The following is a 23,916-nucleotide window of genomic DNA, read 5'->3' as shown; positions in this document are numbered from 1 at the left end:
GAGTTGAAAGTTAAAGAGAAGGTCTATTTAGGAAGTGGTAGAGTGGAAGATTGCCGGCTAGCAAGCGAAAAAAGTAATGATCCTCGGCCAACCTAATCCGGCTCCCTGGTTTCTAGTCGATCGCAGAGCCGTACATGACGCCACAGTAACTAGAACACCTTCCGGGTCTCAGTCGTGAAAAGCAATTAGCTGGGTCACCCAGATCGTGTGAGATCTATACCCACTCAGGCCCACCCGCTCGGCAATATACGGTGTCGTACATGATGCACATGTGTGTCAAGTAACCAATAGTGAGTCCGGCTAAGGGGGAGGAAGAATAAGCATAGATGGGCTGACCTAGTAGGAGCGCGAATATCGCGATTGGACTGTAGGCTGCTGCTGGGGGCGTCATAGTCGCACTAATTCACACTGCTACCCGAGACAAAGATCTGTACCTCGCCCAGGTCGCTGCCATCGCTCCTGGGTCGAGGGAACACGCTCGCCAATACGAAGGAGAGAGCTGCTGATCCTTACCCCCGGAAATCTTTTTCACTCGACGTGTTGCAGAGTTGGGGCGTCCTGCTTGTGACGCACCAGATAGGGGGGGATGTGTGTCTTCCTCATTATCGACACAAGGATGATCGAGGCTGGAACTTGTGCGTGGGAGGAAAAGGACCCAACAGGCTACCAGTAGTACTCACGTCGCTCCCGGAGAAATACATAGGTTCCTACGAGTACAGGTAAGCATATATAAGAGGTTGAAGATGTCCGGGACTTGGGTTGGGATCGACCAATTCGTCCTCTTCGGCAAAACACTAACCTCGTAGTCGTGTGCCGTCATATTTAAATCTTTGTACCAAAAACCGGCGAAAATGTGCCACGGACACCCTCACTACCATCCCTGCTCTCACACATCGGTCAAATGGCTGTACTGTCCGGAAGCCATGTTCGATCTGGACACGGGATATGAGACACCCTGCTCGAACCCGATCTACTCAACACCGCAGCCAACCAACGTCGACTGTCCCCTGCAGAACTGCAACTTCAAGGCCCTAATGGGGAGCTGGATTTGCTGCGTCTGCGGGAAAGGTCCCAATACTCAGGGGTGGTGCACCTCATTAAGCCGCAGGACGGACTGGAATCCCCTAACAAGAAAAGTTGAGGAGATGGAAATGCCTTGTGGGCATGGTTGCTGCAGCTCATGCAGCCCATCCTGTGAGGGTATGAACTACACCGCTATGCACATGGGAATAGATCCTCCTGACTATTCATAGCGACGTCGCGAGGCGTGAGTCCGGAAATATCGTTCGCCGAAGTTCGAAAAGGGAAGAGTAGCCGCAAGGCTCACCATACCGCGCGAGGCTCCGTACACAAGCGAGGGACAGCGTACGACTTCAGCCACAACAACATGAGTCGTCCCGCCGTGTCAGATGAAAACGAACCAGCCACTTCGTCAACAACTTCAAACTCTCGAGGATCCCGTCGACTAAGCCACGACACGAGCGCTGAATATTCGAAGAAGCCAAAAATAACGAACGGGAAGAAGAAATCACACAACAAGGGCCGCATCCATCATTGAACTGTATACGCGAATCTATACCAATGAGGAAAGAAAAGGACCATAGTCTCTACTGGCTTTTGGGGTTGACAGTAGGCCACACTCACTCGGTATAACAGTCAGTTACGGATGGAAACGTTGTTAAAAGATAGTACACTCATATAGGGCTGCGTTGTATCCATAGTATACATGCGGAGAGAAGGGGATATCTGTGGAACGTACCCTATACATTACTTCATCTTACTAGCACGCTTGATCGGTTGATGCCTTGCCGCTCTCGGACTTTAGCAAGAGTCGTGCTGGACATACGATTAGTCAGTGATGGTATAATGATGGAGGTTGAACTCGTCGCTTTGGCGATCCCAAAATGTATCATGTCCTTTTGCTACCCTCGCCTTTTAGAGTGTCCCGTTCGTAGAGAGATGTCAGTAGCATACCCGGTCAACTTCTTCCCAGCATTACCCCGTTCTATACGAGATGGGATTGCCACTGCACTGTCCTCGATTCTCGCTAATTTGAACTGGGTATGGCCAAGGAACCCGTATCGGTTTCAACATGAGTACTACCCTTCGTTTAATACCCACCAGCTGAGACAGTAATTCGTCTTTGATAAAGGGAAGTCCTCATTCGCTCCAAGTAGCGGGTTGCCACTGACTGTAACCGATTTACTGGTAGCAGAGTGAGACCAGATGAAACTGGGGCTGTTACCAGCTACTCGGGTCTATTATGAAGTGTGAAAGCTTGTTGATTTCTGTAATGTAGAGGCAAATGTCCGGAGGATGAGAAAATGAGCCAGAACGCAATATCTAGCATCGGACAAGAAATCACATTGCCCGCACGAACATTCCGCCTTACCTTAACAGGTACCTAGATAGGTGCTCAGCAAACAGGGTACGTTTGGCGGCGGTTCAATTAAGAATTACAGCTTCGCTCTCTACTATGTAGATCTCAGCCACCGGTTGGGAGGAGCTTAATATGAATAACCGAATAATATATATGGTTTGGGTCTCGCGGCAGAGCTGACTACTTCACAGGTATGCTCAATCTTCAATATCTTCAATGCATTACGGATGTTAGTTAACAGACATGGCGGGTCGAGGCATTGTTGGAAGCGGGTGAGTGTAAGAGAGGCTGTCAGGCTGTCCTACAAGTAATATGAAATGAAATATCGTTGCATACCTCGTCTCCTATTACTCGATGTGTATAAAATACCCTTGCCATCCGGGGGCTGTCAATAATACCCCAGGGTTACATTCAGCTTACCTTACCGCCACGTGCGCAACATGCAGGTCTGACGAAAGCTGTGAGATAGGCTGGACCAGACAAGGATCCCTTGGCCGGTATGTTTTGCAATTAGCAACGATCCAAACTTTTGATAGCGAAAAATGGCTATTCCTTAAGCCTGGTTGGCGGGTTGACGAAGTGATAACTCTCCCTGCATGTGTCTGCAAGTGTGATACATTACATATTCGGTATTGTTTCCGTTGTGAGAACGCAAGTCGCATATCATCACCTATCCCGCGATAGGGCCCCCTCAATTAGGATTGGGATAGTGCCTGCTACCCCTCGAATTGTCGTCGGTTAGAGTCTAGGTCGATGGAGGTCCTTCATTACCTAGGTAGGCAGCTAGGCTAGGTAGAGAAACGGGATCCCTTGGCAGATCGACATGATGATCATTAGGCCACGTGCTAATCTCCAGGGAACTTCCTCGCCAACAAAAGATAACGAGGGGGGAAGAACCTTGTAGACACGGGTTGCCAAGCAAGAAATACGTCCGGGCGTCAAGGCTATAAATCTGCCTTGGCTGTTCGATAATATAGGTAGTTAGTATAACTACCTGGTAAATAACTAACCTATTAGATACATATATTACTATGTAACCTAGATATCTACCTCACTATAAAATGACTCGTGGCGATAGTTAATATTCTGGGTATAAGTAATGGGTACTTAGGTAGTTCAAGGGTAGGTACCATGTTTCCACGCGTGTAGCAGTAACCGCAGGATCTAATAGCGCAGTCGTCATGTTGCATGATCAGCAGAATCCGAGCTCAAGAGAGGCCTTGGCGGAGTCGACCAGGTACGATTTTATCTGAACTTCCCTTTCTGTGTATGTATTTGTGTATTGTGGCAAGAATACCTACATATATGTTCATAGGCATGTAGAAAAAAACGGCACGCAAGGCCATGGCATACTTGAAACTACTACTCTCATAAGTATTTTCTTATTCGTTATTCATAAACCGGTGAGCCTCCCTGGCTGGCTGGTAGCTGACTGCATGCTGCATCCATGTGGCCGAGCGGCGGGCTCAGAGCCATGTGGCCGCCGTTACTCTTAGCGAGACAGGCCAGAAGACGGGATACAAAGCTCACATAGAGATGGTAACTAGATTTTATTCAAATCACTATAAGAAGTTAGGCAGGTAGGTAGTAGATAATAAAATTAGTCAATGCAATACGCCTAGGTTTACATCAACTAACTGGTATATACCTATTAAGTCTTTACGGGTTAGTTATTATGATGTAAGGCGTTACGATTGTTATTATTATTATTATTATGATATAATACCGCTCAGATCGCTTTACGATGATCTATCAGCTTGCCTCGCAGGGTTCCTTAAGCTGGTAATACAATTTAACCTAACATAGCACTTTCATAGTGACATTCCCACAGCTCCCACGACTAACACAGGTACCTAACACACCATCATCATCTTCATCCCCCCCCCCCCCCCTTTTTTTTTTTTTGTGTGTGTGTTTGTCTACATAAGTTAGGTACATATGTTTTTATTTTATTACTGCTTAGCACCCCCTTTTTATTTTTGGTTTATTCGTAACTGTTTCTAAGTTCTATCGTGTAATATTTGATATTTACATTCTAATAGTTGCATACCTACCTACCTAAGGTAACCAATCTATTTTTCCCACTTACAGCCCACTGCTCAATTGAGAAGCATCAGATCATTCACATCGATTCAATCCCGTCTTCGTCCGTCCCATCCCTGCATAGCGCCGTTTCGAACTTGGAATCCACCACACCATTACTACTATTACCACTTTACTACTCACGACTTTATCATTCTATTACCCAACTGCTCTGCCACTAATACTCTACTCTGCCACTACTCCTAGACGAACACTACTTTTCAATCAGCATTTACAGTTAAATCTGTCATAAAAACCTGCCTGTCGTAACCAACCCACCACAAAGAAAAATCAATATTTATTTATTTAGTATATACATACCTACATACCCAAGGTAGACCTCGCAGAAACAATGCCTACTTCGTTAGATTCATCGCGCCCTATCATGGCGCCTTCTACAGTACGTAATAAAAGCTTTTATCTTTTCTTTTTTTTCTTCTTTTTTTCCCCTTTACTCTCTTTAACCTCGTTCTAATCTTACTTGGCTCGTGTTTTGCCAGCCTAATCTATTAATTTGACAAAATAATCCGGAGACATAAAGAGCTGACACGCCATTCAAAATATAGATCGGCTCTCCCCGCGCATCTATGCGTTACAGCACATATAGCACAGCGCCGTCATTGACGGCAACAGTACGAACGACCGATTCGGCACACGCTGAGATTCGCGAGATCGAAACCGGGCTCGCGCGCATGGAAAATAGGGCTCTGTCAAGCCAGCGTGTCGTCCTATCTGAAGAGAAGTCGGCCAACCTTAACAAGCTCGCCCTCGGTGCTAAGCTCGACCGTGCGCTTGAGCGTCGTATGACTAGTCAAGACGCCGTCATGAGGCCAAGGAACCGAAGCGTCCGTGAGAAGGATCCGGAAAAGCAACATTAAGGCTACTGTAAATCGGGAAGGAAACGAAACAACCCGAAATGAGAAGCAAGTAATTAAACAACATTGGAGGATGATACCAGGCGAGCGACAGCTACAGCTCTAAAACATTTCCTGTTTTTTTTTTCTTTAATGTTGACGTTTTATCTCATTGTTGGTCGGTCTCAAGGATAAATTCGGGGGGCCGATATATCATTTTTATTCAAATCTTTGCCTACGAGTCCGGACACGCAGGCTGATCCAGTATCTGGCCTAAGAAGAATGGAGGTTGCGACAGGATTACGTCCTTTCACAGTTCCAAGTCAGCCTACCAGTTGTCTATGACGGATACGATAGACGAGGCGTATCTAGGAGGTTCGGCTGGAACTCGATATTAAAAGGCAATATCAGAAGTCACGGGAATCATCTCCCTGGGTTGCAGCCACCACTAGGTGGTTAACAAGCATGCATAGGGGTAAATCGTGGAAGAGGGTGGAAAGGGAGATACAAGCTAGAGACTGGCATATTTTATCCGTATTTCAGCAGGCAATCCACTTGCATGTCAAATATACCCCTTTCCCCGGCTCTTGTGTGATTTAGTCCTTCAGGTATCGGCCCTTCAGGTATCGACAAGGTTCAACCAAGTTCAAGGTCAATGAGGGACGATATAACAAAGTCTGAAGGAATGATATATACATAGCCTACACGTACCAACCAACCAACTCCCTAAACGCCTTTAGAGTGAATACCTGATATCGGAACGTAAAACTCGAAAAGAAAAGCAATGCCTGCGTACACTTTAAGAATTACTCTTCTCTCCTAATTTTACGTTAATGTCCTTTAATAAGGCGACCAGCTCGCCCTCGTCGCCTTCCATCTCCAAGCCCTTATTAACCCATTCCTTGGCCTCGATCAGCCGTCCCATCTCCATTAGACACTTGCCCCGCCTCCACCAGGCCTTCGAGTTACCGACTCGCTTAGCCTCAACGCTGGCCTCGGCGTCGGAGGCGCCCTCGGCCCAGTTCTGCAGGCCCATGTGAGCTTGAGCGCGGTTGGCGTAGAGAGCAGCGACCTCCTCGCGCACCAGCTGCTGGGGCTCCCACAGCGGCCGCGTCAGTGCCATTTGCAAACCCAAGGTGTAGAATTTGACGGCGTCGGCGTGCTTTCCCTTACGGTATTCGGCGTTACCGCTATCTCGTAGTTTACTGACGTTGGCCGACCGCTTCGGGTTGACGGGGAGTGGCGGGGGAGGCACTTGGTTCGGCGTATCGAGCGCGAGGAGAGAGCGGTGCAGGGCGTTGAGCGAAGCCAGCTCGGATTGTAGAGCGCGCGAGCTGGACGTCGCTGTTAGTGCCTTGGTCTGAGGATCGATCTGCAAGGGCAGCATGGTGAAAGTTTCGAGCTCCGAAGACATGTTGGCGGTGCGACTATCGGATTACCAATAAAGAATCGAGGTTGGACTTGTTATTCGGTACGAAGTAGCACGAAGTAGGAGATATGAAATATGAAATATGAAATATGAAAGTAAATTGTAGAACTCTCTAATTCGGATCGCGAATTGCTAAAAGGTAGCAGCTGTCGGTTGGGTAGAGACAACGACGAATTGGCGATATTCCTAATTCTTAATTCTTAATTCTTAATTCTTAAATGCGATCTGGCGACTTTGTCGCTGCAGGTGCTACACAGATGTATTGATAGGAGGCCACTTGGCAAGATAAGAGCCTTCCATTCTACTAGGTTACCCAGTGTACCTAGGTACCTGTAAGGTTGTACAATTGTACATACATGCTGTGGCATGGAAACGTGGCTTGCTAGGTACCTAGGTACCCTTACATACAAGCTGCAGACCGCATTTAAGTAATTGAAAAGCTGCACCTTTTCTTCTACATTTTCCTTCTTAACATGTTAACCGTAATACATCTCTTAGTCGTAAGAAGATGTTCAGACTTATTCAAGACATGCAGTCAATATCGTATGTATGATTCGTGGAAACCTCAGCTACTCAAGTCCATGCTGAAGCACGGATTATTATGCTGGGAGCAACTATCGTCACATTTGTCCCCCCCTGGCTTCGAGAACGCATCAATACAATACCTGAGGTATATATAAGTGTAGGTGCATGTCCTCCCATTTCTACCGGCTAAACGTCTTACGTGGATGCCAGTTTTCTTCAAACATCTGCGACACAAAGTAAAGGTCGTGCTCCCATTCCAACTTCTTCCCTGCCACTGTATATCATTCGTCAGTCAGCACCAAGGTGTAGGTACTTAAATCACTAGGAGGCCAAGATGCTCACCTTTTCCATAGGCCTCGCGCGTTTCGATCAGTAGTTTCACCTCGCCGGGATTCAAAGTTCCCCAGACCGTGTTCTTCCGGTCCTCGGATTCCATTTCCGTCATCAATGTGTTCACGTCTCGTTTATAGTAGTGCCAATGGCTAAGGATATTATTCGCCCCCTCTTGGAGCCCTTCCACAAACTTGGCCAGATCGTACCGGTATTCCTACACATTACATTAGCCAAGCCGGTCATGAGCTGCCATCGCTTCTCAGCACTCACAGTATATTTATTGTCCTTAGCCCGACGCAGCCTATCGGCAGAGGTGAAGGAAACTTCGTGGAGAAGCATGAACACGATCAGGTAAACAAAGTAAAAGTGGTGCGGATTCTTGCCCGCCATTACCCTCCATAAGCCCTCGAGTACAAACTTTCTTAATTGTACAAGTACCCGCTGTCCGAGGGAGTCGAACTGTGCCGGGATCATCCGCGGTATTGATATCGTCCCATGGTATGGACATTCGGGGTTGTCTATTGCCTTCATATCCAGCGTTTCTTCTCCCACGATGAAGGCCGATCTTAGGGTATTTCCTGCTCATCCAAGTCAGCCATCTCATCAGGCGCAGAGAGAGATCATCCACAAGCTACTAACGAGTTGCGAACCATAAGTAAAAATACTGTTCGAGTAGAACTGCATTCTTCATATTTTCTGATCCCGATTCAACCGAGGTATTCTAAGAGCAGCTCCTTAGTAGAATGTTACGCGACTCGGGTGTGTAATCTCACTTTACACTTCTGGGCGTATTCTATCCTGTGAAAACACATTGTCAGATTTGTTCAATTTGACGGGATTCACAACAGTGGAAAGTGAAATTGACTAGACACTGGGGAATTGTTTACTTACGCCGCCCGGTAAGTCCTTCGCACCAAAGTATCGACCTGACGATCTTGAGAGTACTCTCGTACGGCCGGGTGCGCATAGTCATATATGTATTCCTCGTATCTTTTAGCAGTTTCCCAGATGCTTGCGAGGGCATAAGGTTCGATGTCGATTTTTTGTTTCTCCCCCTTCTTATCAACCCAGTATTTGCAAATTACGTCTCCATCGATAGGCGTGAACTTCTTGACCCTCAACACCATCGGATGACGGCTTCCCATGATCATCTTAATCGTGCGGACGTCGTTGCTGTTAACCCAGTCTCGCGGTCCAAGATCTTTCATCCTGGTTCCACTCCATCGTTTTGTCAAATCAAGACCACCCTCGCGGAAAAGGGCAACATCGGCAAGCTTCCATCGCAGACATGGTAGTCTATGGATCACTTTCTTAGAGTCCAATTTGATGTTACGGCAGGTCAAGCAATCAACCCCTCGCGGGTTTTTCGGATCTGCCTTGCACTGGGATAGGTGTGAGTAGATAATACCTCGCAGCATTAATGGTTGGCCCACCTACTTTTATTTTCTGCATACGACATCGAATGCAGGCCCGTAAACACGTCAGCTAATGGCAAGACGCTACCATAGTACGGTGTGTAAGAAAGGGGTGGTTTGAGAAAAGAATCTACCTTTAACTTTCGGGTGCTTCCCGTCTCCTTACGGTTCTGATCACTCAGGTGTGACTGGGAACGCCTCTCGGGGTGAGACACTGGGCAGTTTCCATCAATGGCAGCGTCGTCTTCGATAACACTTTCCCACAATTCTTCCTCCTCTTCTTTTTCTTCTTCTTTTTCTTCCTCCTCGAGTATGGGAGTGCTTTTACCTGAGAGGTCGGAAACCTGTGGGGAACCGTCGTGATGGCTAGCACTGTCCTTCTTTACCGATAACCCCAAATCTATCCACCCTTCATCTATAGGCTCGATCAGACTCTTTTCATCACGCTCCTCCGGGATTAAGGGGCTAGACCCGGGTGGCCGTCGCTCCGGAATAGAGGAGCCACCATCAAGACGTGGTCGATATTCGACGAGCATGCCTGGCGTCTTCACCGGGTTCCAAGGGGGGAGGAAAGAATAGACAGGATAGCTGGGCGTGGTTAAACCTGTGTAATCTGCTAAATAGCTTCGCGGAAAATTATTGTACGATGCAGGTTCTTGTGTAGTTAGATAAGGGAGTAACGGGGAGGATACTGAGGGCAGGCTGCTGCTACTTGAGGTCAACTGGGCTGAATTATTGCCATTCCAGTTATAACCTTCCAGACCTTGCTCCTGTGTGAGGGTAGTAGGGGACAGGCTGAAGTGATCCCTCGTTGCATTTGATATGATGGGTTCTATGCCGTAATTAAGAGGCCCCGACGGAATAGAATAGCCCCAGTTAGTATCAGGAGGGTGGTGCCTAAGATCGTCTGATGTTGCGGTGACGGCGGCGGCAACTGAAGTCACAACACCGGCAGCTGTTCTTCGTCTCTTGGGTGACGGTTTAGTCAGCGATGAGGGTGAGGGTGAGAGTGAGAGTGAGGGTGAGGGTGACGGCTTGGACCCATATTGCTTAGAGTTATTGGTTTTCGTGATTCGTGAAGAAGGGGGAGTAGGACTGGGGTTATAGTTGGTTGGTGATGGGGAGGATGTGATCCGAGACCGTTTCTTAGGTTTCCATGACGTCTGATCAATTGGCGTAACCCCGGTAGAGGTCGAACGGTGGACTGAAGGGGAGTTTACAAGTGTGGGAACAGGTTGGACCACGGAAACAGCAGTTCCATCCATCATGAGCTCTCTCTCTATCTAAGCGATCTAATCTCATTTCTTAGCTAACAACGACAATGATCCTGACGCCAGGGCGTGTGCATGTGTGCGCGTGTGCGCGTGTGCGTGTATCAAAACTGCCGGTTACTCAAAGACTCGCTGTACGCTGTACGCTGTACGTCACATTCACCGTCGTCGGCCGGTGAAGAATAGCAAAGTGGCGCAGGGGGGGTTGCTAATCTTTGTTCTCAATTCTTCTAAATTCGAAACCGGCGAAAATTGCTGTGTAGCAAGGAACCATGAGTGGGCAACGGCTGGTCTCGTAATACGCAATATAGGTACGAGTTTTCCCCCGGTCAGCTTGGTTCTCGTGGCAGGGCAGGATGGATGCAGCACGCAGCACGCAGCACGCGGCACGCGGCACGACGGGGTATCTCAAATTCAGGAGTTTCTCGCCGGATGAAAAAAAAAAAAAAAGAAAGAAAGAAAGAAAAAACCGAGATAACTAGGTACTTTTGGACGATCATCAAGCCGGAACGTTATGCAAAGCTCTCCCCGCGATGAGCTCTAAAAGCTGTGTGATGGTGATCTGTGGCAAGACGTTGTAAAGAAGTAAGCTTACGCATTTGCCTGTATGTTTATGGTATATACACGACGCCCGACCAGAGAGTCGACCCCTCAATGGCCGTTGGAGCGGTCTGATTGTAGAGACTAACGAATTATTCGCATCACACCGAGACCAACAAGATAAAAGCAAAAATAAAGTAAACACAAAGAGGTCAAGCCACTAGGTTACTTAATGACACTTACTACTACATATACGCAGCTTTTCGAGTCGGCAGGGGGAAAAAAGATTATTAAAAGATTAAGACCATTATCCTCTGACACCTCAACTGTCTATTGTTATTATCAGTATTATTATCAGTATTGTTATCAGTATTGTTATCAGTATTGTTATCAGTATTGTTATCAGTATTGTTATCATTATAATTATCATATACGTTCATAGCAGCCTCTATGCGTGTGTATATATTTAATATGTATATGATTAACAAATATGTCTACACTTGCAACATTATAAACGGCTAGCACACATGACAGAAGTAGACGGAGAGGTAATAAATGCAGGGCCAGCCCGGAGTCTTCCCGTACAGCATATGGCATGCTGCAATGCTGTCTTGGACTGCACATTACATAAGGAATAATGACAAGGATGAGGATTAAGACCTGCATGAAGGCCTCCAGCCTGACTTCTCGACAGCCGCCGGTCGAGTTTTGCGGGTCATCATCATAGAACTACTACATAACTTATATTCCACTTACAACCGGCTACCTAGGTAAGTACCACCCAAGGTAGATAGGTAGATATAGAAATCCAAACCGGTCATATAGTTAAAACTATCTTCATCTTCATCCTCTTACCTTGTAATGATTCGTGCGGACTTGTCGCCGTCTTATGCCACAGTTACGCGATCCTAGAAATCCACGCTTAGGTGCCATATGTGTTTCCTCGCCGGTCTCAATCCCTGCTCGTCAAAATGCTGGACCACAATTTTTCTTCGACGACAGCCTCATATGCGATTAACAAAAGGGAAAAAAAAAACAAGGACCAATCGCCATTAGTGGTCCTACTAGACGCTCCCTTTGGAAACTCTTCCGAGAGGTGCGTTACCAATAAATAGAGCCTTTACGGAAAAGTCTTTGCGCCATCTTAGTCTCGCCTTACAGCAAGGGCACCTTTTCCGTTTTTCCCGGCCGCCACGTCAGGCACAATGTCTCTTAGGGTTCGTGGGGGAAAACGCGGGAGTGTACCCCCGGGGAAGCGGTTGCTCACGACATCAAGCGGGACTATCGTGCTACATGAACTTGATGCTGTCTCTTAATAACTTAAAGATGCCAATGTTCCGTAGCCATGACCCATACCCGTTGTAGCCCATACACCATTAGAACCTTCGTCTTCGTTGGGATAAGGGAATTGGCAGACTGTAAATTCGGGCGGCTCTGGCGCACATCACACGAGACGTTACCTACTCGATAACGGGCTAGGAGATTAGTAACGAAGCTTCTGGCGGCTTTCTCTCTCCCTTTTTCTTTTTTCTTTTTTCTTTTTCTTTTTCCTTGTGAAAATACCAACCCGTTCTTCAACTCTGGTATTAGGCTTCACTATACCCACCATCCCGCTTGCCGCGGCGATGGCCCTCCCTTCTCAGAGGAATGGCAGTCTACCTTTACAGTGATACAGTTTCTTTCCGGGAATCCGGCCGGATGAGACCACAAAAACTCCCCGTGTCTCTTATAGTGTTACCACATCTATTGTCGTCTCTCTGATATGGCCATTAGGGGGTCTCGTGTAAGGTTAATGCGATTAGTTTCTCGGTTTGTAGCTCAAGTCTAAATGCCCTATTTTTTATTCCAGGAAAAGAGGAGTTGGTCCGAGCCAATGATAAGTAGCATAGAGCACAGATTTGTGTCATAGTTGAGTCAGTCGTTATAACTGGTATTCAAAAGAAAACGCCTTAAGTAGATGCCACTATAAGTCGCCAAAGTGATGGCGGTTTCTCATCCTCAAAAATAAATCTTCAAGCTCCTTTAAACGCACAATTACACGAATGAAAATGACAAATGACACAGTCCCGCACACCGCTGAAAACGCCGTCAGCCTGCAGCCTTGGATGCATCGCGAGGGCCATGGTCTTGTCGCGGATGTTTTGTCCCGGCAGCAAGACGGCATCTCCCATCCACCCAGGGGGTTTCCACCCTCTATCCACGGACCAACGAAGTGGTCTGGATTAGATCCTAACAAAATACAGCCACATACACTTACCCTAGATGGCCCCGATGTAGCGGCAATAAGGGGGACTTTAGAGTCGTCCCATGGTAAGCTCCTACCAAACTTCGCGTCCCTACTCTACGTAATTTAACTAGGATCTGCATAGAACTCGAGCTGGATGGCGATGAGGTAACGCGGGAGTGCTTCCCTCTTCCAAGCCTTCAAGATAGGCTTGAAAAATGTGCTTTCGAAGTTCACCGTGGTTGCGGGTTATGTATCATTCGTGGACTAAACCCTGATAACTATACTATCGAGGATAATATTGTCCTCTTTCTCGCGATTGCAAGCTATATTGGAGACGAAAGAGGCCTTCAAAATGCTAAAGGCGATATGTTATGTAAGTTTATATGCATCTTGTTTGTTCCTGCCGCTTGCTAATCCATAGGGAAAGCCCATGTTACCGAGTCCAAGACCTGGACGGTACCTAAGGAGAAACGCCACGGGATACATACCAACTATAGCTTGGTATGTAACTAATTCGCCTCGTTAGGAGATGCAAAGGCAATTTGCAACCCAAGCTGACATTCTTAGCCATTCCATAATGATATGGGATGCGAAATCCTATCCATCCAAGTCCGAGACCGAGCCGATGAGGGTGGGCGTACCTGCGTAGCGTCCATAGCGGCCGTTTACAATGACCTGGTACAGACGAAGCCTTGGGTCCTCCATGCCCTGGCGAAGCACAACTGGCCAATTCAAACGTAAGCAGATGCTAGAATCTATACCTGTAAATAGGAAGACAAGCATGGCTGACATCACTTAAGGAGTTCTAGAAGAGAGCCCCCATTTGTTCTATGCCCCTTAATAGAGTACCATGCCGGGAACCTATTAACTTCGATGGATCCCTCTCGTATAGGACCGCATCCCTTAATTCGCAACGGCTCGATCCCGAATCTTACGCCAGAGCAACAGGAGGCACTCGTAGTGCTCGAAGAGACAGCACAGAAGCACCAGATACAGCTTGATACCCAGCCCGGCGACCTTATATTTATCAATAACCTTGCCCTTCTACATGGTAGAGAGTCGTACCTAGATAGTAATACTTCATCAAGACATCTAGTGCGACTATGGCTACGCAATACTCAACTAGGCTGGCCCATCCCTCCTTCGATGAGCATGCCGTGGGACGCCGCCTTTGGAGAAAGAGCTAAGAAAGTGATGGATAGATACTATCCCATAATGCCGATGCCCGAGTATATAGAGTGCAAGTACTCTAACGGGACAGCAGCGTTCGTCGCCGATGATGATAATTTCGACGACGGGAGCGACTCTGGGTCGAAGTACGCAGGAAGATATTTCAGCTAGCTGGCGTCTCGGGTGATTCATAATCATAGAGGATCTTCTAAAATTTACGTTGGGTCATCTTGCTAATGACACAATTTGACCATGATTATGGTTTATGACATACACCGTCGAAAAGATAACGTTGTTGAACCGGTCTGTTGTAAATACAGATACGTCTTCTAGTCACATTACTGCTTTTGTTACCAATTTCATATTGATAATGGATCTTGTAACTTTTACTAAAGTATTAACTGTTCTTCGTAGAATTTATATCTCATCACCTGTTCGTTCGGCCCCGTTTGTATATTGTACTTGGGCAAAGTCGTGCAGAATAACCTAGAGAGAATCGTAGTTGTTATTATCAATCTATTGACTGACAAGCACTTATCTTACGAGGCAGGTAGATAATCATATAGAAATTGCAGAGTTAGCAAGTGAACGTTTAGGGCGTGGTGATTAACTTGACCATGACACTGCGGTAAGATTCGTTCTTATAACGGGTAGCTACAGCGCATTATAACTAATCATGAGAGCAACCGATCCAATTTTAAGACGTATGTAACTTAGTGATTTCAAGATTTATCACGATACGACGAGCTGGGGATCAAGGGATAATAAAACATGCTGGGTCATCAAGTCAAGCAAATTGGGTGTGGGTTATGAGGTAGATAGATACTAGGTTAGCTGTATCACCGAGATGAAGATGAGTAGTCATTTTAATGCGACCAGGGGACGGGATATCACAGCTTACCGGCTTCAACTGAAAATTTATATACCTACCTACGTGTATGTAAATGATCATCGGCGGTTCCACAATAGCTAGAACGGAGGCGTAGCCGTGTAAGATGTAACAAGACGTGATGATTGCTGTTCGGCTTCGGAGCGCGGTTGTGGTCGAAGATCTTGCCGCGTACGGAATGAAATCCCGGAAAACATTTATCGGGGCAGTGCAATAGGTATTAATCTATTGGCGACGAGATTGTATGAGTAACGGCCTCGGCCTCTTATGTCATAGAGTGAGCGGGTAGTGACAGTAAGATTACCTACTACTACTACTACTACTACTACGGATTACTATACCTATACCAACAGCTATTAATAGTTATGTTGTTAGGTGTAGTTACCACTTTTTTTCTTCCTATCTTTTCTCGAATAATATTTCTGCCTCGTTCTTACATACGAGGTCACAGAAACGGACGATTCCAACTGGCATAGCCTTTCTTATGCAGAGGGACACCACTTCGTACAAGGACAGAAAGACAAAAAGGTAGAAAGACAAAGGGGAAAGGCTTGGACCGATACCATCTCGAAACAATCCTAGACTTGGCATACCTATGCACTGCCTATCGGTTTCCCCTATGGACTTTACGATATGTACAATACATGATATCTGAGTATTTGCGCGTTTACTAGTAACAGAGTAGAAGGGGAGTGAGTGGACGATCATACGAACGAGATAAAAAGGAGAAATGCAAATCGTGGAAGATCGCTATCATCTCGTGTTGTTCGTTACCAAGAAGAGATAAAAGCAGCTAATGACTGACGTGACGAATTGCCCAGCAAAGTACCTGACATAGCCTACCTCTTGGACGTATGTATTGTACATATTTAAATATAACTGGAGAATCGGCGCAAGGAATGATAAAGCTTGGCTGTTTGAGTAATTAATCAATGTAATGCTGGGTTAGGAAAGACTGTTAGACGCAAGTATGTTATTAATAATTATCTCCGGTTGGCTTGTTTGTTGGTTGATACCTATTCTCACTTATATTCTTATGGTATTCCGAATTCCGTATTTCGTAGACAGCAGACAGCAGACAGCAGAGGATTTATACAAGTAGGATTTGGTTGAACAAGTATGTAAGACAAAGACATTCGCGAGGGAAGCAAGTGGCAAAATAGGTAAAATATGTACCCAAGGTTAGCTAATAACAGAACCCGAGTTGAACAAAATAAGTACCTAGGTGTTAATGTCCAAAATGTCTCACTACTTGCCGCTGCGCCTCGCTTGGAGATGGGGCTAGCAAACCATCAGGACCCATTTTGACTCTTGGCATACTGCCGACTAGGTACATAGTACGGTAGGTACGGTAGTGTTAGGTACAGTGAAGACGGGTCGTGGTTAGGTAATTGGTTGAACAGTTCTACATAGCAGTTCCCCTAAGATCGACAGGTACAACGCGATATGTACTATGTAGAATGCACAGTAGCGCCAATCTAATAGGCGTTTTAGTCAATATGACATGTATGACATGTACTTATATGAGATACATATACATAGATACCTTACATAGGTACCTAGGCGCATATATACAGATATTGGTACCCGTATTGGGGACGACGTACTGAATACATTAAATATCGACATTAAATATTCTGGCGCTTCGAGAGGGATTCTCACGAGAAGCCTCAAAGGGTTGAAAAGGAATATAACATGCCTCGTATAAAGTAAGCTTGGTCAAAAATAGGTATATCTGGATTCAGGAGAAATTCCCTGTATCCTCCCCCTTTAGGTATGTAGCTGTACCCCCCCTGTTCATCTGTCCATCTACCCGCAAAAGCCCCAGTATTTCACTAATCTACATCGGTCTTTTTAACTGTGGTCCCAGCCAATCAGATCCAATCAGATCCAATCAACTGAATACCCCCGTTGGCTAGAACCAGTTTTAATCTCTCCTGTTGAACCGGGGTCCCCTTCTCCTTTACTGATATTTCGTACTATTTTTTTGCTTCTCTTCCCTTTTTTACGAGACCAGGCCTTTCATTTTTATGCCACATCTTTTCTCTCTTACTCCCTCCCTCTGTCTCTGTCTCTGTCTCTAACAGTTTTCTCTCATTTTTCTAGCCTTTGTAATTAATCGGCACGCGAAGGATAAGAGGTATCCGTTTATTCCAACTACGCACATTCATTGACGCGCTATTCGTACACTCCTTATTGCATTGTTCAGTCCATTACTAGAAGAAAAAGAGAAGCAATAGAGCAGGAAGGCTTATATACCGAGGTTATCTCTACGTCATTCATTAAGTGTCATAAAAGACATCAGCGTAACACGGGATCCCGGAGATCGAGAAATAATTAGCAGGTCAAGATGGGTTTCTTACGTTCAGCTCTTACAGCATCATTGCTGCTTGCCAGCAATACTGCTGCCCTGGACCCCATCATCATGAAGGTATGTATAACACTATTGTTCCTTGTTCCTTAGGAACCACCGGCAGTCTGGCTTATTAAGAGTAAAATGACTAACATGTCTGGTCTGGATAGGGAAACAAATTCTTCACCAAGAAAGGCGACCAGTTTTTTATCAAGGGTGTTGCCTACCAACAAGAGGCCGGTGGCGGGCCCGGCGGCAGCACAGACTCCAAGACTAAGTACGTGGATCCTCTGGCCAACGAGAAGACTTGCCAGCGTGATGTGCCGTTACTTGAGAAGTTGGGAGTGAACACCATCCGAACATACGCTATCGACCCTACAGCCGACCACAGCGCGTGTATGGCTCTGCTAGAGAAGGCCGGTATCTATGTTGTTGCCGATTTGGGTGAACCAGCTCTTTCCATCAACCGTGAATCTCCCACTTGGAATGTCGAGTTGTTCGATCGCTACAAGGGTGTCGTCGATAACCTTGGGAAGTACGACAACGTCATTGGTTTCTTCTCCGGAAATGAGGTTACCAACAACAACACCAACAGTAAGTTAGAGTGTTATAGTATATGGATCTGTTCGTAAATTTAGATGATGCTAATTTGGATCATTACAGCCGGTGCTTCGGCCTACGTCAAGGCTGCTACCCGAGATGTTAAGAAGTACATCGCTGACAAGACAGCCAAGGGTGGACGATGGATGGGTGTTGGCTATGCCGCGAACGACGACGCTGATATTCGTGCTAACATGGCCCAATATTTCAACTGTGGTGACCAGGACAGTGCCATTGATTTCTGGGGTTACAACATCTACTCCTGGTGCGGCAAGAGCAGTTTCACCGAGTCTGGATATGATGTCCAGGTCAAGTTCTTCTCCAACTTCTCTGTTCCCGTCTTCTTCGCCGAGTATGGTTGCAACACCGTTAACGGTGCCGAAGGCCGTCTCTGGGATGATACCACTGCCATCTACTCTAGCCAAATGACCGGTGTCTTCAGCGGCGGTATCGTCTACATGTTCCACGAAGAAGAGAATGACTATGGTAAGTTATTAAATAACTTGTTCTGTCTGCAGTATCTAATATGTGTTAGGTTTGGTTAATGTTAAGGGCGACACTGCCACTCCCATGAAGAACTACAAGGTTTTGCAGTCGAAGCTTGCTGAAGTCAAGCCTTCGTCTACATCCATGGCTGCTTTTAACCCCACCAACTCTCCTGCCGCATGCCCAGGGATCTCCAAGAACTGGAAGGCCGCAGAGGCTCTTCCTCCTACTCCTGACAGCTCCCTTTGCGACTGCATGTACAAGTCACTCTCTTGCGTACCTTCCGATGATCTTGACGAGAAGGACTTCGGTGACATCTTCGGTTATATCTGCGCGAACGACGCGGCTGCTTGTGCCGGTATTAAGCATGATCCTGAGAGCGGTGTTTACGGCCCTTACGGCATGTGCAATGCCAAGGAGCAGCTCGGACACGTCCTCAATGCTTACTACACCAACCAGAACAGCGCGTCCACTGCTTGCAGCTTCAAGGGTGCCGCACAGATCGTTTCTGGCTCTACAGACTCTACGTAAGTAAAGATCCGGTATCATATCCGTGCCGATAAGCTAATATATATTAGGTGTGAGGCATCTTTGTCCAAGGCTAGCTCTGCTATCGCCGTTGCTGCTACTGCTACCGCGGGTTCCACTAGCAGCTCTTCCACTGGTGAGAGCACTGAGAACGCTGCTGCACCTGGATCCGTTCGTATGACTCCTCTTATGACCATGGGTGATATGGTCATTAGCCTGTATGTGTTGGTGGCCATGGGCGTTGGTGCTGGTATGGTTATGCTATAAAGGAGTTAATATCACACGGTTGGATATGGCTTTTTATATAGTATTTCCTGTCCCTGTATTCTGGCGTAATTCGGCCGAGCTGTTGTTTTCATCAAAGAGATTTATACGTTGTGGCTACGTTGTATGGCATTGAGGGATGCCATGCTTTTTTTCCGTATTAGACTCACAGAATAGCTAATTGCAACTATCAATATTCATGAGTTAGTATATTGTAGATATTTTGATACGAACGTTTGGTGTATGGGGGGGCCCCTTATATTAAGTGTTATCCTCTATAGCATCGTTGAGGACTATGTTTGGTGTAAGCTTATTGCCGTTTGGTCTTTTGTCGTGGCAGATGTGAAGTATTTAAGACTTTGTTTATATTAAAGAAGGCTTTTCATTGCCGTATGCATGCTTCGTGGAGACTGGTCTTAGGTGCTTAATAGAGTATCATTTCTAACAATGGTGTGTTATGTCGTTGTCGTATCTAGTTCTCCTTCCTAGCTAGGACTGTATATCTGGTTAACCCATAAACTTACTTTTTCAGCAACGACTTCACTATGTCCTATGTTTTGTTTTAGTTCCTTTCTTCGTACCGAGTTGAGTTGTATTTGCTTACTTATACAAAACGCATGAGGGATGTTTCCTTCATCTACTATGAGTCTTGTGCGTTCGACTTGCTTCTGCCTCTTCTGGATGAAATCATCCCTGTAGTGATTTGCGACCCAATGGTCATGCTTGCCAAAGAAGAAAAAGAATTTCGGTATGACTTTGTCGTGCGCCTCTGCTTCGTGAGTAATTTCCCACAATTCTTCATCCCAGTGGTCCTCTCCGATGACTTGCATTTCATCCATGCCCATATGCAGCGCCTGCCACACCCCGTCCCGGCTCTTAAGCCAACGCGTTGTTACTTCTGCTCCGTGAGCAGGGAACCCCATCACACTGCGCACGATCCACCGGAGGGCGCCTTCGGGGAACAGGCGCAGGAATGCCTGCGCGATCCGGTAGGCATTGTCGCCTAGTATGGGCGTTCGGCGTAGTAAGTCAAGTTTCTTCCCGCTTGGGGAGTTTGATATGTGGTGGATAGTCGGGAACAGGAGGACTCCGGAACCAAGATTTAAATGCGGAGCTAAATGCGGGTTGCGTAAGAGCTGATGAAAGAGCTCGAGGGCAATATAACTGCCTACAGAATGTCCAATGAGCAGAACCTCGTCGTATGGAAGACCTTTGCGTAGTCCTGAGTCGACGCGTAGCCTCTTTAAGGCTGCAAGTGTATGCTGGATCTGGTCTTGGAGGTTATATGGTGTCCTCTGCGAAGTGAAGGGTTCGTGATCGTCGTCAAGGAATCCGGCTAGATTCTGGCCGTAGATGTGAAAGCGTTTGTGCTCAAGCGATTTCGCCTCGTCTAGGAGTTCCCGAAGAGTTGATAGGAAGGGCTCATAGTAGTCAATGAGTCCCGGGTTCCCGGGGATGAAGAATATGAGAATGTCACGGGATCGTGAGTCCTCGGGTCCGTTGCTGAGCGGACTCGGAGGAAAAGCTAGGAAGTGAGCAGTGGTCATTGTGTCATATAGGTAGCTTACATGCATTTATGGTACATGTATACCTAGGTATAGAACCTTACCACAAGCTACCTATGTTGTACCAACCAAGGTCCAATAACCATTGATGTGACCTCCTAGGTAATAGGTACCAGGTTACCTACATACATACCTTATATATGTAGCCACAGTTGCTTGTGGCTCGTTTCCTAGTTGCATGCCTAGGCCCAATTAATAATTGGTAGGCAACCTATTGGTCTGATGACCCGCACTAGGCAACCCTGGAAGAATATAGGTTAGGTACATATTGTACCTAACCTTAGGGCAGGCTGTGCTACATACCTAGGTACATGTAGGTATTATTCACATGCTCCCGTCACATGTGCGCTTAAAGAATTGCAGACTTACATAGACCTGCCTTAAACGAACCACAGGCACGTGTCGTCATTGTCAGCCTAATCGTAGACTTACATACCACATAGGTACCTCAGGTAACCGCAACGGCAACCGCCTACCACCTATTACTTACCACTACCTTAGGAGGTACCTAACATATCTGCCTACGTGACCTAAATTCAATTAAACTCAACCAGTCCAGCCAGTCAAATCTTCCTCTCTTAGTGCGAATGCTACCCACCTCTTAAGCCACGATGCTTTTGTTATAAACCCACCAGCCCACTTCGTGTATTCATTCACATACACTACCTAGGTACATAGTGGCAGAATACTTGCGATAATTCCAACACAACATGGACCTCGGAGTCTGATACCGCATCATTTATTCCTCGGAATTGCCGGTAAGTACCATACCATACCATGCCTACCTACCTATATATATATACATCTATCTACCTGGGTAGAGGTAGGTAGGTAGATATACACACACGTATTCCATCTTCTTCTATTCCGTAAACCGCACAAAGTCTTCAGTCTCCAGTCTCCAGTCTCCAGTCTCCAGTCTCCAGTCTGAAATAGATCCTAAGAATGTCGACTATTCTAACCTCCCCGCCTTGCCGCTAGCCATCTTTATCCACTTCCTTTCTCTTGTGTCTATGCACATACATACTCATCGCCTCGGCTATAATCTAACTAGACTTCTACTTTCCTAGGATGTCGATGCGACTCTACACACGACCCTACACACGTCCCTATACACGTTTGCTCGTGACAGTCGACCGCCGCGTTTGAGGTCCTACCATCTAGTGCCATTGTCAGCCTACCCAAGTCCTACGCCCTTCGTTATCCTCCCCAACGACTTCTTTCTTCCATATACTATTCATATACTATTGGCCTCTTCTCTACTTCCATATGCTGTCGCGCTTTATCACCATGAACTCCGCGGAGCTACGGCGACGTCCACCATTACCCGACGATGCCTCGAACCCGAAATCAGCGGCCGGCGTTTCCGGACCGACCCTAGATTCGAACACCGCTCACCCTGCAGGCAAGGCTAAGTACGGTCGCTTCAGGGCGTTCCTGCGTGCTGTCTCTGTCTTCGTTTATTTCGCAAGTGGCTGCTTGAGGTATGCTCCCCCCCCCCCAATCGTATGGTCTAGGTAGAAAGAGGAATCTTTCTGATATGTATATAGCATACACCTTACTCAGATCATCGGTTCCCCATTATACTACGCCAACCGCGACCTCTACTATGCGTATATGTCCTTGACTAAGGCATCTTTCGGCCTATTGATAACTACCATGACCCAGTGGTGGGCGCCTACGGTGATAAGAATGAGCGGTGATTCTTCTGTTGCCGGGCAGCTTAGCTTGGCGCCCGATGGCAGGGTCCAATGCGCTTTTCCGGAGCGCCTGGTTATGATCGCGAACCACCAGGTCTGGAACCAGATTGATGGCCTGCGCCAAAGAACGTGAATGGCTGACAAGTACGTTTTATCGCAGATTTATACCGACTGGCTATATCTATGGTGGGTTGGATATACGAACAACCCTCACATGCACGGACACATCTACATCATCCTAAAAGAGTCTTTGAAGCGGATTCCCATCCTTGGACCGGGCTGCATGTTTCTCGGCTTCATTTTTATGTCGCGCAAGATGGCCGTCGATCAACCCCGTCTGGCCCACAGGCTTAGGAAGCTAAAAACCAAGCACACGGACCCTGATGGCGAAAGCTATCTGAACCCGATGTGGTTACTTCTTTTCCCTGAAGGGACTAATTTATCTTCAAACGGCCGAGTCAAATCAGCTCAGTGGGCCGCCAAGTCGGGACTGAAAGATACGGAGCATTTGATGTTACCTCGAAGTACCGGCATGTTTTTTTGCCTTAACGAACTTAAGGGGACCGTGGACTACGTGTACGATTGTACTGTAGCCTACGAAGGTGTTCCGTATGTGGTACCCTTTGCTATATCTAGTACTTTTCTTATGGCCTCGAGTAACTGAGTAACTAACATGCCACTTAGCCGAGGGAAATATGGGGAAAACTATTTCACCCTATCGAGTACCTACTTTCAGGGGCGGCCTCCTAAATCGGTCAATTTTTATTGGAGGCGGTTTGCCCTAGCAGATATGCCTCTGGACAACCAGGAGGATTTCGATAAGTGGCTTCGTGAGCGATGGTATGAGAAGGATGCTCTTCTCGAGCAGTATGTTTCTACAGGCCGATTTCCGGAAAATGCGGCCGGCATTAAGGGTCATATCGAGACAGAAGTTCGAACTCAGTATTGGTGGGAATTCGGCAAAATTTTCGTCATGCTTGGTTCGTTTGGGTTGGTATTTAGTTTCTTTTTAAGAACTCTACGTACCCTCGCACGTAGTTAGTCGACCGACAGCAGGCCCTTGCTTGCTAATAGATAATCTGTGCGGGTGTAGCATAAGTGATGGTGAGAGAGATGAAGAGAATTATCGTTAGATACCAGCGACGACATACAATGATACCATGAAGAACATGTAACATAGGGGATGGGAGTTTCGGATTGGGTTGGCGAATGCATAGCTCTAAACTTTTGATAGCCTGATATTCTAACCCGTGTGGATTAATGGGTTGGGGTATGATCTTTTTTAGGAAGTAGGTGGTGAATATT

The 23,916-nt window shown here is 46.7% G+C and overlaps 8 protein-coding genes across 8 annotated transcripts; 5 read left to right on the top strand and 3 right to left on the bottom strand.

The window, feature by feature from the left end:
• Window positions 1-851: 851 nt before the first annotated feature.
• On the top strand, window positions 852-1,558 carry F4813DRAFT_393129 (uncharacterized protein; the record flags this gene model as incomplete). Its single annotated transcript, XM_049247375.1, has 2 exons — window positions 852-1,200; window positions 1,254-1,558. 2 exons carry the CDS (start codon window positions 852-854, stop codon window positions 1,556-1,558), a joined length of 654 nt encoding a protein of 217 aa, XP_049095943.1.
• A 2,716-nt stretch (window positions 1,559-4,274) lies between these two features.
• F4813DRAFT_238223 (uncharacterized protein) lies at window positions 4,275-5,728 on the top strand. The gene is made up of 3 exons (XM_049239986.1): window positions 4,275-4,312; window positions 4,423-4,862; window positions 5,029-5,728. The coding sequence occupies exons 2-3, from the start codon at window positions 4,815-4,817 to the stop codon at window positions 5,338-5,340; spliced, it is 360 nt and encodes a 119-aa protein (XP_049095942.1). The 5' UTR covers window positions 4,275-4,312; window positions 4,423-4,814; the 3' UTR covers window positions 5,341-5,728.
• Window positions 5,729-6,115: 387 nt separating this feature from the next.
• On the bottom strand, window positions 6,116-6,730 carry F4813DRAFT_393127 (uncharacterized protein; the record flags this gene model as incomplete). The annotated part of the gene is made up of 1 exon (XM_049247374.1): window positions 6,116-6,730. One exon carries the CDS (start codon window positions 6,728-6,730, stop codon window positions 6,116-6,118), a length of 615 nt encoding a protein of 204 aa, XP_049095941.1.
• Window positions 6,731-6,756: 26 nt separating this feature from the next.
• Window positions 6,757-10,283, bottom strand: F4813DRAFT_399512 (uncharacterized protein; the record flags this gene model as incomplete). The annotated part of the gene is made up of 7 exons (XM_049248183.1): window positions 6,757-7,544; window positions 7,613-7,817; window positions 7,874-8,181; window positions 8,243-8,324; window positions 8,377-8,401; window positions 8,495-8,985; window positions 9,153-10,283. The coding sequence occupies 7 exons, from the start codon at window positions 10,281-10,283 to the stop codon at window positions 7,450-7,452; spliced, it is 2,337 nt and encodes a 778-aa protein (XP_049095940.1). The 3' UTR covers window positions 6,757-7,449.
• Window positions 10,284-12,877: 2,594 nt separating this feature from the next.
• Window positions 12,878-14,411, top strand: F4813DRAFT_399507 (Clavaminate synthase-like protein; the record flags this gene model as incomplete). The annotated part of the gene is made up of 5 exons (XM_049248182.1): window positions 12,878-13,139; window positions 13,199-13,429; window positions 13,478-13,557; window positions 13,624-13,793; window positions 13,857-14,411. 5 exons carry the CDS (start codon window positions 12,878-12,880, stop codon window positions 14,395-14,397), a joined length of 1,284 nt encoding a protein of 427 aa, XP_049095939.1. The 3' UTR covers window positions 14,398-14,411.
• Window positions 14,412-17,144: 2,733 nt separating this feature from the next.
• Window positions 17,145-19,590, top strand: F4813DRAFT_237870 (carbohydrate-binding module family 43 protein). The gene is made up of 5 exons (XM_049239985.1): window positions 17,145-17,546; window positions 17,639-18,062; window positions 18,132-18,554; window positions 18,604-19,081; window positions 19,133-19,590. Exons 1-5 carry the CDS (start codon window positions 17,466-17,468, stop codon window positions 19,347-19,349), a joined length of 1,623 nt encoding a protein of 540 aa, XP_049095938.1. The 5' UTR covers window positions 17,145-17,465; the 3' UTR covers window positions 19,350-19,590.
• Window positions 19,591-19,831: 241 nt separating this feature from the next.
• Window positions 19,832-20,893, bottom strand: F4813DRAFT_393123 (uncharacterized protein; the record flags this gene model as incomplete). Its single annotated transcript, XM_049247373.1, has 2 exons — window positions 19,832-19,896; window positions 19,951-20,893. 2 exons carry the CDS (start codon window positions 20,891-20,893, stop codon window positions 19,832-19,834), a joined length of 1,008 nt encoding a protein of 335 aa, XP_049095937.1.
• A 1,308-nt stretch (window positions 20,894-22,201) lies between these two features.
• F4813DRAFT_399505 (acyltransferase-domain-containing protein) lies at window positions 22,202-23,912 on the top strand (the record flags this gene model as incomplete). The annotated part of the gene is made up of 4 exons (XM_049248181.1): window positions 22,202-22,395; window positions 22,462-22,705; window positions 22,772-23,220; window positions 23,296-23,912. The coding sequence occupies 4 exons, from the start codon at window positions 22,202-22,204 to the stop codon at window positions 23,651-23,653; spliced, it is 1,245 nt and encodes a 414-aa protein (XP_049095936.1). The 3' UTR covers window positions 23,654-23,912.
• Window positions 23,913-23,916: the final 4 nt, after the last annotated feature.

The sequence above is a fragment of the Daldinia decipiens genome, assembly GCF_022478715.1.
Source record: "Daldinia decipiens strain CBS 113046 unplaced genomic scaffold F4813scaffold_41, whole genome shotgun sequence".
Taxonomy (NCBI): domain Eukaryota; kingdom Fungi; phylum Ascomycota; class Sordariomycetes; order Xylariales; family Hypoxylaceae; genus Daldinia; species Daldinia decipiens.
This window is presented reverse-complemented; position numbering and strand designations above follow the sequence as displayed.

Coding starts and splice junctions, on each gene's coding strand:
- F4813DRAFT_238223 (XM_049239986.1), top strand. CDS start 4,815: ATGCCTACTTCGTTAGATTCATCGCGCCCTATCATGGCGCCTTCTACA. Junction 4,863..5,028: donor CTATCATGGCGCCTTCTACA/GTACGTAATAAA, acceptor TTCAAAATATAG/ATCGGCTCTCCCCGCGCATC.
- F4813DRAFT_237870 (XM_049239985.1), top strand. CDS start 17,466: ATGGGTTTCTTACGTTCAGCTCTTACAGCATCATTGCTGCTTGCCAGC. Junction 18,063..18,131: donor TACCAACAACAACACCAACA/GTAAGTTAGAGT, acceptor GGATCATTACAG/CCGGTGCTTCGGCCTACGTC. Junction 18,555..18,603: donor CGAAGAAGAGAATGACTATG/GTAAGTTATTAA, acceptor AATATGTGTTAG/GTTTGGTTAATGTTAAGGGC.